General features: G+C 33.1%; 2 protein-coding genes across 2 annotated transcripts; both read right to left on the bottom strand.

The window, feature by feature from the left end:
• Nucleotides 1-5,332: 5,332 nt before the first annotated feature.
• Nucleotides 5,333-6,767, bottom strand: LOC116138537 (zinc finger protein HD1-like). Its single transcript, XM_031424249.1, has 2 exons — nt 6,243-6,767; nt 5,333-5,909 (listed from the first exon to the last, which is right to left on the bottom strand). The coding sequence occupies exons 1-2, from the start codon at nt 6,765-6,767 to the stop codon at nt 5,652-5,654; spliced, it is 783 nt and encodes a 260-aa protein (XP_031280109.1). The 3' UTR covers nt 5,333-5,651.
• Nucleotides 6,768-11,174: 4,407 nt separating this feature from the next.
• LOC116138481 (calcium-binding protein PBP1-like) lies at nt 11,175-11,662 on the bottom strand. The gene is made up of 2 exons (XM_031424191.1): nt 11,331-11,662; nt 11,175-11,232 (listed from the first exon to the last, which is right to left on the bottom strand). The coding sequence occupies exons 1-2, from the start codon at nt 11,660-11,662 to the stop codon at nt 11,175-11,177; spliced, it is 390 nt and encodes a 129-aa protein (XP_031280051.1).
• Nucleotides 11,663-13,994: the final 2,332 nt, after the last annotated feature.

The following is a 13,994-nucleotide window of genomic DNA, read 5'->3' as shown; positions in this document are numbered from 1 at the left end:
GTTGCGGTTTGGTAGTGTTAGACACTGTGATAAAAGGGTCGTACTTTGATAGCAGAAAACGTTTTCTAGTTTCAACTATTGGATTTTGATTGACCAATAAATATGGTCCAAATTCAAGGATTGCACAAGGAATATTATTATTTATTATTTTTTTTTTAAATTTATATGAATGGATTTACCATATTATTCTATAGTCAAGAATATCAAGCTTGCACGGTTTGCCTTTCATACAGTTTTATCTTTAAAATATGTTTTGGATAATGATGAGTCCTTGTGTTAATAAAACTAACTCTCATCTCTTAATAATGTACTTAATATTATAATTTCTCCCCCACATTTTATATTTACCAAATACAATATGCTTCAGGCATATAAAATGTCATCACCTTTGAATAAACTTTTCTTACTATCTACACACATTGGGTTACTAGAGTTTTTCTCATTTATTAACACGTACTTTTTATATTTTATTAAATTAATCCTAAAACATTAACGAAATTATAGCTAGTTGTTGGACAAATATTATCTATAAGTTTAACATGATATCTTAGTCAAGTTCAAGTTCAAATCTCTATATTTTAATTAGTAAAATAATAAATCAAAGTTTTATGCCACGACTTATTGGACTAATATATATGTAAAGCCATTACGTAAGGCTTAAACTTTTAGGTCACGTGATAATTTAACGAAGAAATTACTAACTGTTGTATTATTATAAGCACTCATCTCGTTCCAAAGAGTCATTTCATAAGTAAGCCAGAGGCCCAATTGTTGAGTTCAAGTCTACGAATTCATGGCCCATTGTGGACTCCCTAAGGGCCCAAATATGGTCCCTTAGAGTGAGCGAGAGGACCCGAGTGTTGTACATGATTATATTGTGGAGATATGAGAAGGGACAAATATCTATCTTACCGCACTTGACATTACTTTGACCTTTTGAATTCGTTCATCCAATCATTTTCACATTAACAGTGAGGTTGGGCATAAAAATAAGTTCCATCTGTCAAAATCAGCGTTTTTAAAAACTATTTCACAAAGTTATTGGTAGTAAAGTAGCTTTCGGATGCCTAATTAGGCTGGATGCTCAAGGAAAATCTTTCAAGCTCATATTAGTTAGCAGAATTTAACAAAACAGAAAAACAATTTTATATATAATATATATATGATATATATTATATATATATATATATATTATATATATAGTAATTATGAACTTTATCATATGGATTTGGTTTTTGTTATTTTTCTCTATGTTAATTAATGGAAAAATCTTGTTACTCTACAAGTTAATTAAGTTTTAAACTTATAATTGCTTCCAATAATATCAATTGGCATGCATGAAAATGATGTAAATAAATGGGGCTTGCTGCGGCTGGAGCGAGGGGCACGACGGTCAAGTGAGGTGGCGGTGAGTGGGAGGGGTGGGTGCGGAAAGTGGTCGCAATCAGGTATGGATTTTAATTTTGTGACTTGATTTTGACATGACGGTTGAACGCGGTTCACTATTGTCCTTAGTCTAACTAAGTGCTAACTGGATAACTAAACTGGATTAATGCTAAAAGGTTTTCAAGTTTCATCGACCCGAGAAGTCCCATTCCCATCCGACCGGATGATCGGTCGCCGGACCTAATTTTAAACAGTGATAATAATACTAAGTTAATTAAATTAACATTGATATTATATACAATTCATGTCTGTGAAATTTCATACTGTAAAACCGCAGAAGCAGTGTCATTCAAATTAATGAAAAAAAGGCAACTTTTAACTCCTTTTACTTAAACAACCCCTTTTAACTTTTATCTCTCCTTTACACTAAAGTTTACACTATAATACCCAGTGTTCGACGGTTTTTTTGGTAATTTCTTACTTGTTCATCTTGCTAATTCAGCCTATCAACTATACCAATGCCTAACCCAGATTTTGCCTCTACACACAAACACTACCAGAAATTCAACCATCTCCGCGGCTTTTGTGCGACACAAAGCAAATTTTGCCTCTACACAAACACTACCAGAAATGTTCAAGAATATATAAACATACATGATTTTTTTATTGATTTAGGTCATGAATCATTAAAACTGCAACGAGAACAACATCTTGAATATGCCCAACATAATTTCTGAATATATAATTTCAATATTAAGCATGATTACTTTGTAATTTTGAAATTATAATTAAACAAAGGCATGCCCAATTTTAAATTTTACACATACAAATCTTCCATCATCCATTGAGGCGAACCTCCATTAACCCTGGACTTAACCTAACCATCAAAATACAAAACTCCATTTGATTAAGCGCTCCATCTCCATCAAGATCACCTTCACTCAACATGCACACAATCTCATCATCCATCATGTCGTTAAACCCAGAAGATGACTGTTCCTCTTCAAGCTTCGAACGTAATCAAACCCTTCTCACAATCCATCAACAAACGAAACCCTTTTGCACAGCTCGCAGATAAACCCTTCTGTTCCTAGTCGCGTTATCATCGATGAAGAAGTCCTCGAAATCGGCTACTTCATCTAATAAAAACCCATCTCGTCAAATAATAACTCTTAATATGCAGAACAGTTGAAGAGTTAAAATTGAATGTTAAGCTATATACGTGAATAGAGATGTGAATTTGTGATGCGAGGAGAGAGGAGAGGGGGTTTATATAAAGTGAATTTATTTGAAGGAAAGCAGGGATCTTCGCGAAGATCAGTGAAGTTGAAGCTAGAAGTAAAAAAAAAAAAAAAAATGAATATTGGGTTTTTGTGGTGAGTTTCTTGCAACCTTTCATTCATGAAGGCCTTCTCCTTCCTGGAAGCTGCATGCAATATATTAAGATTCGAGGGATCTTTACACAGTGTAATTATATATAATTAACAATTGTTAATTACATATGGTTACTGGTACACCTTAAGTAGAATGATGTACAACAATTTGTAATTATTATCCCTCCTAAATTCTATTCATATATGTTAATCATCTTTTTATGTCTGCCTAATATAGTTAAGTTTGGTTGTTTAAAAATACCTATATATATGATAAGATTTTATTGACTAAATGTATTAATAATAAGGTAAAGTAAACCATCAATAAGGGCCCAACCGTAACAGGATTTTTGGAGTGTATTACTAAGATGTCTTACTTCGACCCACTGAGGGTTGTATAGGGGGATACACTGAGGGGTTTTACTGACCATCAACTTAGGCCCTAAGAATTAGTTGAGATGTGTGCAAACAAACCAAACACTCCCGATCACCAAAAAAATAATAAATAAACAAATAAAAATAAGTTAATTAGTTTGTAACTTAGATGATTGCTAACCACATGATTAAAGGCATTTGGAATATGGGTTAAAATCTTGAGTTCTATAGTAGTAATAGTCCAAATTTACAAGAATAGTTCATATAAAATTTTAAATGAACTATTTCTTTAAATTTTAAATGGTTGTTTATATATAAAATTGAAATAGATAAGAAATAGTTCAATTATATTTATGAAATATGACTTAAAATACATGGAATTCGAAACTTTCTACTGTAACACTTTAATTTTAAACTATATTAATTTATTTTCTTTGACCAGAGTTTTCGGGTTAGCTTGTGTGCACCTCAGCTAATCTCCTGAAATCCCAAATTAACATCAAATATCTCTCTCTTAATATATGTAATAAGACAATCATTTAACAATTGATCTCTCATTCGATTCCGTAGTCGATTTTTCACAATCTTCATCGCAAAAAATGCTCTTTACAGTTGCAACAAGTAATATTAATGCTACTTTCATGTATAAAAAGATAACAACACAAACAAAAACACTCTCATTTTCTACACTATACTCCAACCAATTTGCATATTCTCTAAACCAAACAGGATTAAAACGACCCATTAAATTCCCAATTGCTCGTTTTTTTTAAAATATGATTGTGTGGTTGACTAAGTCTTTTTTGCAAGTATGTCTTTCTCACTTTGTCTCTATCAATAAGATGATATTCTAAAATTTTAATCCTCAATCCAAGATCTGCAGGAAAACTATTCAAGTTAAGTTTAACATATGTTTGTCTTGAACTAGATTTCATAGGCTCATTGTGAACACTATCGTGACGCCTTACGTTTTGTTCAATTGATGGTCTCTCATTAGAAAACTTACTTTTAATAAAAAACTTGTCCATGACTAAAAAAATAAAAGAATTTTTATTATCAGAAATATAATTTATTTGAAATTACAATTAAAAAACAATACAAATTTATCAAAATTCAACTCACAACGTAGGTTTTTCGAACAATTTCTACTAACCCAATAAAAGTCAACTCATAAATCCATAAAAACTCATCGAATCCACCTTTAAATATCAAGCAATTAACCAAAATATCCAAATTAAACCAAATTCCCAAATCTCTATAACTTAAGGTTTAATCAATTCTTTAATCCATAATCAGAATTAACTCAATAACTAACCACAATTTATTAAACCCAACTTAAAACAGCAATTAATTGACTCATACCTCAACATAAACAAGATTAAATCAAAACCCACATCAAAATCTAAGAATTATTTCGAACTCATTTATTAAACTCAATAAAAACCCGTAACTCATGATCTTTCATCAATTAAGAAAGCTAAAAGAAAAGAATTGATTTTAAGTAAAAAATAAAAATAAAAATAAAATTAGTATCATCTTACCTTATAATCCAAAGGAGTAACCTTTCTGAGTATCAAACTAAAAGAAAAATATAATAAAAGAGCAAAACAAAGAAATAAAAAGAAAAGATTTAAAAAATATTAATTAATAATTTATTTTATGAGATCAACATAAAATTAAGTAGGATTAAAATTATAAAATCTATATACCATTAATACGTTTTTGTAAAATTCGGTGGTTCCCGCATGCCCCTATGTGGCTATGTGCCTGCTTCAAGACAATGCACAATGCTTCCTAGCCGGGTAGAGACACAAGACGATAAAGACACAAGACAAGCCCACACATTATAATAACCAAGCCATGAATGGTCATCATAAAATAATACTACACCAACTTTTTTTCATAAACTTGTTTTCACATCTTAATGCGATAGTTTACCATTGATCAATTTATATTGGATCCCACATAAGTTTTATATGGATCTCACTAATTAATTACAAGCAATCCAATTATAAGCTTTCACGTAAGATCGTGAAATAAAGTTGGTAAGAAATAGTTGTTGATCTACTAATACTCAATTTTGTAACGTGAAATGGACCTCCTCCTCTCTCCTCTCCTATTCCTCCCCCCAAATCTTTTCTTCCAAAATGCAAACCCATTTCATGTTCATTTTCATCATCGTATTCTTCAGTTTCAGGTTTTAACAGACTTAAAATCAAGATTCAAATTACATCCTCGAAGACATACATTAACAAACGACAGGAAATACGTGCACAATAAGTACACATGTACTATTTCAAGGAACCAATACGATGGCAACAATTTTTTTTTTTTTTTTTTTAATAATTCACAAGAAAGATTAAATAGGCCCCTTTGATCTAAACAAAGTTAACTAAGGCTAAGGAGTATTAACTTTGGTTAGTGATAATTAAAGAACAAAGCTACCTCATAATGTAAGGTTAGTGGAAGAGAAATTAACGGTTCTCGTCTTTGCTGAGTTCAACAGTGGAAGGGAGATCAACGGTTCTTATCTCTGCTCAGTTGATAGATCCCAAGAATTGTGGCGGAGGCGTCACCGTCGTTTGTAATCATCTGTTTTTGGAGTCTCTGCAGAGAGCTAATAACAGTCCTTGATCTTGAGTCTGCTTGACCACGATCTTCCTCAGCTGTTGTTCTTGCTTGTTTCAACGGTCTAAATGTGCTCAAAGAAGAGTTCGCTTCCTCGTTAGCGGCTGCTCTAGAGCACGGTTGAGAAGTTGAACAACCGATTTCATCCTGCATTTATAAAATTCTCGAGAAAATCATGTCCTGTTTGGTTGCAAAGAAAAATAAAGAAAGCGAAAGAAATTGAAAATATCGAGACTCAGGTAGCAAATGAAAAAAGCTTCCACTAAAGCACTCATTAGCCTCCGCTTCACTAAATTAACAATTAATTTGTTCAGAAAAAACAAAAACAAAAAAAATTTCTATTTTCACTCATTTGATAAAAATCGAAACAGTAGAAACAAAATTTTTGTTTTCAGAATCGCATTCTGCCAGATCCAGAGAAACAGATCACTCATTAAACTAACAATAGAAGAAACAAAGTGAGATTGGAAGAAGCCTTACATCAGAGTAAAAATCACCGCAATCGCGGCCTCGTTTCAATGAAACCTCTTCTTCTTCACTGATACTACTACATGAAGAACTCGCTACAGGAGGAGGAGGATACTGTGAATCACCTGACCACGGAACCACTTGATTTTCATCATCTTCCTCCTCATCAAGATCATCATATTCATCATCATCATCTTCTTCTTCATCATCTTCATCATATTCATCAACATCATCATCATCATCACCGGTGGTTCTTTCGGTCTGATTATTCTCAGGTTTAACAAGTTCAGTATCATGAGCTTCACATTGAGCAGAAGTGACGCACGTGTCGCACACAGAAACCGTCGGGCCGACCTTCGGGCCTGAGGCTTTCCACGGCGTGAGAGACTGACAGACGTGACACAAGAGACTCCTCGAGTGTTTGGCTACAAGAAAATTGGCTCGGTGAACCTTCTCATCGCAGTCCCAGCACAGGTTAGCTTGGTCCGATTCACAGTACATTCTCGCCACACATTCACACAGCTCACACTTTCTCATTCTCTCTCTTTTTCTCCTCCTCTTCTTCTTCTTCTTCTTCCTTTTCTTCTTTGTTTGGCTCTTTCTCTTTCGCAGTTGAAATAGAAAACATACAGAAAGAAATGAATCTGATTACTTGAACTTATTTATTGAAACCAAACAGCCCTGATTTTTCGCATTTAATCAAGTTAATTCCGAGGGTAGACTAGTCATTTCATAGTTGAACGGATTAAAATCTTCTCGGGTTTATCTGGTGTGCAAACAAGTACAATAGCATTGTACAAAATACTTTCAAATAAAATTATATATTTGGAAAAATACTCGGAATTACTTTATAGAAAAATATCTCTTAAGAAAATCGTATTTTAAATATAATTCTGGTATACTTAGTAAAAGATACGTACATAAGTACCCCTTGAAAATAGAAACATTATCAGAATCAATCACCGTACTGCAAGGAATAAATGGCTAGCAAGCACACACTGATTCTTCGTGGCGACTGATTATTCCGTGTTTTTCGTCAGAGTGTGTGATGTCGTGTACACCGGATCTCTACTTAGTCCTTTAATAATGCAATTAATAAAGGGTTCTCTAAAAATGGTGCCACGTGGAGAGTCAGTTATGGACGGAATACGTTGCGTGTGTAGCAGCAATTACTGAGATATTTTCATGGGGATTGGGTGAGGATGTGTCAACTAAACCAAAGGGCACGGCAGATTCTCTAGTCCGTCCTACGTGGACAATTTCAGTCCACAATGGGGTAGAGCCCATGTGACACTCACCCGAACTTTCGATTAAGCCAATAAGCCTCTTACGCGTACGGTGGGTCCCTAATCCCACGCTTACCCATGCGGCCATGCCTTCGCCAATGCTCTATGGCTTGGCTTTCCCTTCTTTTTAAGAAAAAGTTTATTGTTTATTTTTGTTTTTATTAAAAATAATTCTGTTATTGTCATTTTTATCCACAATTTTGATTATTTTTCCATCTAAGGTGATGGCATAGGATATGGTATTATAAAATAAAAAATTTAAGTAAATTATTGAAAACGTAATTTTAGTAATTACGTGATGATATTAATTTTCTAAATATTCACTTTGAAGTACTACAATTAAAGACTAAAATACATGACACTTTGCCCACCAAACAAAAATTTCTTCCTTATGAATCTTATATACCACTATTATTTGTTTATAATAACAAAAATCACTTAAAAATAAAAAATAAAAATTTATATCAAGATATATACCATTACTCTGTTACAATAATTTTTTTAACTATTTATTCAATGCAAGTAACACTAGAAATACCTCAATAATGTTATTCTAAATTATATAGAATAGAAAAAATAGGTAGTCATTGTTTACACCTCCATGTCATTATGTCATAATTCAACCTCAAATATGATGTATTATTGCCTTTCTAGTTATATAGTTTCAAATAAGGTGATATTGTTCAATTTGAACTTGTACTACTTAACGAGAAGATACATTTACCTACCAAAAATCGATTTTTTTCTCTTTATTTTGATCTCATTAATCACTAATCTTGTTTCTTAACAATGAAGTGAATATAAATTTATTTGATCTTTTAAATATTCGTTGAATACGGATAATGTTACACGTAAAAGGTAATTTTTTTTTTTTAAATTTTCATTCTAAAAAATGTAACTTATATATAGTAGTAACATTTAATGATAAGTTATAAAAGTGACACAAACATTATTAACAAAACTATGTAATATATATAATGCGAGTATTGATTGATATTAAAATATGAAATAAATCGAAGACAATCAAGCAGTTGTCTTTCCTATTAAACAATAATTTTATTTTTGGGAATAATATTCTAATGAATAACTTTAACGTAACGTTATCCACATAAAAAAAACAAGTACAATATAAAAAAAAAAAAAAAAAGGCATGAACAGGATGGGCCCCGAAAAACGTTGGGCAGAAAGAGATTCGATGGAGCTGGTTTGTGGTGGTGGTTCACCCATGACCAATTTGAAATTATATATTGTTCCTCTTCATAATTGAGTTAAGCAGAAGCCCTAGTGGCCCGGGGACGGGGTGGGGGATGGGAGGGTGAGGTGGCAGAAGCCCACGTGAAGAGATCCGAGGTGGCAAGCAGTGGTACGAGGGAAACAGGAGCCACCAATTGTGAGAATAAGTGAGGAGAGAGAGGGGAGTGTTGTGAGGAGGAAGAAGATATAAGGTTCTTGTATGAAGACTGAGAGGACAGACAGCTACAGCGTGTTTTAAAATAAATGTTAATGAACGAAAGACGGAATGAGTATCGAGTTGGGGGACTGAGAGAAAAGTGACGTGTAGAGTGATGTGATGAGTAATGTGAATTGTGAGGTCCACAATTTGGCTTTGGCTTAGGCCAGTGCTACCGGCTATCAGTATGTCGTTTTGTCGCCTTCCTTGTTGCGGTTTGGACTAGTGTTAGACACTGTTAGTAAAAGGGTCGTACTTTGATAGCGAGCAAACATTTTCTAGTTTCAACTATTGGATTTTGATGACCATATAAATAATGAGTCCAAATTCAAGGGATCGCAGAGGAATTTTTATTTATTTTATTTTAAATTTTATATGAATGGAATACTATATTATCATTCTATTAGTTCAAGAATATTCAAGCCTTGCATGGTTTGTCTTTCATACAGTTTTATTTAAAAATACGTTTTTAGTAATGACAGTGTCTTTGTGTTAATAAGAGATTAAGACTCTCATCTCTTAACTGATATAAGATTTTGGTGCGGCACGCGCACACACACACATGCACACGCAGACACGTGCGCTGTGCAGACACTCAGACCTATACGCGCGCGCGCGCGCGCACACACAACACACATATATATATATATATATATATTATATATTTATATATATATATATATATATATAATAATAATTATATATATATAATATATATAAATTATATATATATATATATATATACGTTTTAGAGCTTAGTATAATTTCTCCCCCACATTTCAATATTTTGGCGCGTGCGCACACATACTTACAATAGAAAATTGCTAAACTCTTGTAATTATTATAAGCACTCATCTCGTTCTAAAGAGTCATTTCATAAGTAAGCCAGAGGCCCAATTTAGTTGAGTTCAAGTCTACGAATTCATGGCCCATTGTGGAACTCCCTAAGGGTCCCTTAGAGTGAGCGAGAGGACCCGAGTGTTGTACATGATATAATATTTGTTGGAGATATGAGAAAGGGACAAAATATTCTATCTTACCGCACTTGACATTACTTTGACCTTTTGAATTCGTTCATCCAAATCATTTTCACATTAATAGGCGAGTTTGGTGTATAAAAAATAAGTTCCATCTGTCAAAATCAGCGTTTTTAAAAACTATTTCACAAAGTTAATTGGTAGGTAAAAGTAGCTTTCCGATGCCTAATAAGGCTATGATGCTCAAGGAAAATCTTTCAAAGCTCATAATTAGTTAGCAGAAATTAACTTAACAACACAGAAAAGACTAATTATATATATGAACGTTTATCATATGGATGTGGTTTTGTTATTTTTCTCAGATTATTTATCTAATTAATTAATGCGAAAAATCTATGTTACTCTGCAAGTTAATTTAAGTTTTAAACTTATAATTGCTTCCAATAATATCAATTGCATGCATGCAAAATGATGTAAATAAATGGGGCTTGCTGCGGCTGGAGCGAGGGGCACGACGGTCAAGTGAGGGTGGGCGGTGAGTGGGAGGGGGTAGGGGGTGCCGAAAAGTGGTCCGCAATCAGGTAATGGATTTTAATTTTGTGACTTGATTTTGACACCTGACTGGTTGAATCTGCGGTTCACTATTGTTTCCTTAGTCTAACTAAAGGCTAAACTGGATTAAATGCTAAACTGGATTAAATGCTAAAAGGGTTTTCAAGTTTCATCGACCCAAAGAAGGCCCCAATTCCCAGTCCGACCGGTTGAATCGGCCAGCCGGACCTAATTTTAAAACAGTGATAATAATACATAAGTTAATTAAATTAACATTGATATTATATACAATTCATGGTCTGTGAAATTTCATACTGTAAAACCGCAGAAGCAGTGTCATTCAAATTAATGGAAAAAAGGCAACTTTTAACTCTCTTTTTACTTAAAACAATCCCTTTTAACTTTTATCTCTCCTTTTACACTAAAGTGTTACACTATAATACGCAGTGTTCAGACGGTTTTCTTTGGTAATTTCTATACTTGTTCATCTTGCTAATTCAGCCTATCAACTATAACAATGCCTAACCCAGATTTTGCCTCTACACAAAACACTACCAGAAATTCAACCATCTCCGACGAGCTTTTGTGCGACACAAAGCAAATTTTGCCTCTACACAAACACTACCAGAAATGATTCAAGAATATATACAAACATGCATGAATTTTTTATTGATTTAGGTCATGAATCATTAAAAGCTGCAACGAGAACAACATCTTGAATATGCCCAACATAATTTCTGAATATATAATTTCAATATTAAAAGCATTGATTACTTTGTAATTTTGAAATTATAATTAAACAAAGGCATGCCCAATTTTTAAATTTTACACATACAAATCTTCCATCATCCATTGAGGCGAACCTTCCATTAACCCTGGACTTAACCTAACCATCAAAATACAAAACTCCATTTGATTAAGCGCTCCATCTCCATCAAGATCACCTTCACTCAACATGCACACAATCTCATCATCCATCATGTCGTTTAAACCCAGAAGATAGCTGTTCCTCTTCAAGCTTTCGAACGTAATCAAACCCTTCTCACAATCCATCAACAAACGAAACCCGTTGCACAGCTCGCAGATAAACCCTTCTGTTCCTAGTCGCGTTATCATCGATGGAAAGAAGTCCTCGAAATCGGCTACTTCATCTAATAAAAACGCCATTCTCGTCAAATAATAAACTCTTAATTATGCAGAACAGGTTGAAGAGTTAGAATTGAATGTTAATGGCTATATACGTGAATAGAAGATGTGAATTTGTGATGCGAGGAGAGGAGGGAGAGGGGGGTTTATATAAAGTGAATTATTTGGAAGGAACAGCAGGGATCTTCGCGGAAAGATCAGTGAAGTTGAAGCTAAGAAGTAAAAAAAAAAAAAAAAAAATGAATATTGGGTTTTTGTGGTGAGTTTCTTGCAACCTTTCATTCATGAAGGCCTTCTCCTTCCTGGAAGCTGCATGCAATATATTAAGATTCGAGGGATCTTTTACACAGTGTAATTATATAATAAATTAAACATATTGTTAATTATCATATGGTTACTGGTACACCTTAAGTAGAATGATTCTACAACATATTGTTAATTATTATCCCTCCTGTAAATTCTATTCATATATGTTAATCATCTTTTTAGTCTGCCTAATTATAGTTAAGTTTGGTTGTTTAGAAAATAAACCTATATATATGATAAGATTTTTATTGACTAAATGTATTAATAATAAGGTAAAGTAAACCATCAATAAGGGGCCCAACCGTTAACTAGGATTTTTGAGGTGTATTACTAAAGATGTCTTAACTTAGACCCACATGGGTTGATAATAGGGATAAAAACTGAGGGGTTTTACCTGACCATCAACTTAAGAAACCTAAGAGATTAGTTGAGATGTATACAAACGAAACCAAACAATCACGATCACCAAAAAAATAATAAATAAATAAATAAAAATAAGGTAATTAGTTTGTACAACTTAGATGATGTGCTAACCACATGATTAAAGGCATTTGGAATATGGGTTAAAATCTTGAGTTCTATAGTAGTAATAGTCCAAATTTACAAGAAATAGTTCATATAAAATTTTAAATGAACTATTTCTTTTAAATTTTAAATGGTTGTTTATATATAAAATTGAAATAGATAAGAAGAAATAGTTCATATTATATTTATGAAATATGACTTAAAATACATGGAATTTATTTCTATAAGTCTGAGAAATGTACATTCAGAAACACTTTCTGTTGTACACATTTAATTTTAAACTATATTAATTTATTTTTTTGGTGACCAGAGGTTTCCGAGTTAGTTTACGTGCACTTCAACTAATCTCCTGAGACCCTGAAGTTAACAATCGGATAATCCTCTAATGACTATTTCTATAAACAACTCTTGAGTAATACTATACACTCAAAAATCCCTATAGATCACTCTGCCACAAAGAGGTTGGTTTTAATTCATTGTCAGTTGTAGATACATATTCTAAAACTTCCACCATTTAGTATCATATACATTTCTGATGTTGAATAAGCTAGCTTTCACTTACCTAACCTAAGATTTTGTAGTCACTCACTAGTAGATAACTATTACACTGCAACTAGTAGTTTATTGTATACCAAATCCATTGCATCATGTTGGTAAAATTTAACGTTTTACACATGGTTTTGTAACTTTGTTGAGATGAGTAATTTGATTAATTAAACAGTATTTAGAGTTCATATTGCAAAAGTTAAAGCCATGCATGAATCACGATGGGGTGCCACTTTTTTTCTTCTTTATTATGCATATATATCAAGGTTGATTATTGTTTTTAGAAAGATAAAAAGTGCTAATGAAGAGTTCAAAGTAGCTCGATCATTAATGGGGTAGAGGCCAAGACAGTGATTATTTTGTTCACAACTTCATAATTCGCTGATTAAGTATCGACAAATTTTGTACTATTATATACCTTTACTTCAAATTGTTGGTACCATTTTCGTACGCTCTACTTTCTATTCCCACTTCACTATCTGAGGTTGGGTGGAGTGGGAGGTGGAGCCTCTCTCTGATTCAAATCACTAGGTGTTTTCACCCCATTATTTTCTACAAAGAGTAAAAGACTTTTTCCCACCCAAGGTTTGCCTTAATTACACTTTCCCCTCAAAAAAGTTTCAAAATACCATTTTTTCACTCAAAGTTTATATTCTAACCAATCACTGGCCAATTCCGACATCTTTGTAACCCCACATCACTACTATTCTTTTTCCCTAGCATCACTCACCAAAACCCTTCAAACCTGCTCTCTCTGACCTTGCTAATCGTCAATAATCAAGCGATTTGTGAAATGTGCAGTCACCCCTCCCAAGTTAGATTCTAACCAATCTCAACCACCAAAATCCAACATGCCATCATCAAAAGACTCACTAAAATCCCTTTTTCAAAAGCCCAAAAAATATGAATCAAGTTTGCTCTCTGTTGGCCGCCGAATTGAAAAGTGTATTTTGGATAGTAAATTGAATATAAACTT

Source organism: Pistacia vera, unplaced genomic scaffold (assembly GCF_008641045.1).
Source record: "Pistacia vera cultivar Batoury unplaced genomic scaffold, PisVer_v2 Contig341, whole genome shotgun sequence".
NCBI lineage: Eukaryota > Viridiplantae > Streptophyta > Magnoliopsida > Sapindales > Anacardiaceae > Pistacia > Pistacia vera.
The sequence above is the reverse complement of the archived record's forward strand: the minus strand, read 5'-3'. Positions and strand labels throughout refer to the sequence as shown.

Coding starts and splice junctions, on each gene's coding strand:
- LOC116138537 (XM_031424249.1), bottom strand. CDS start 6,767: ATGAGAAAGTGTGAGCTGTGTGAATGTGTGGCGAGAATGTACTGTGAA. Junction 5,910..6,242: donor GCGGTGATTTTTACTCTGAT/GTAAGGCTTCTT, acceptor TTATAAATGCAG/GATGAAATCGGTTGTTCAAC.
- LOC116138481 (XM_031424191.1), bottom strand. CDS start 11,662: ATGGCGTTTTTATTAGATGAAGTAGCCGATTTCGAGGACTTCTTTCCA. Junction 11,233..11,330: donor CAATGGATGATGGAAGATTT/GTATGTGTAAAA, acceptor TTATATATTCAG/AAATTATGTTGGGCATATTC.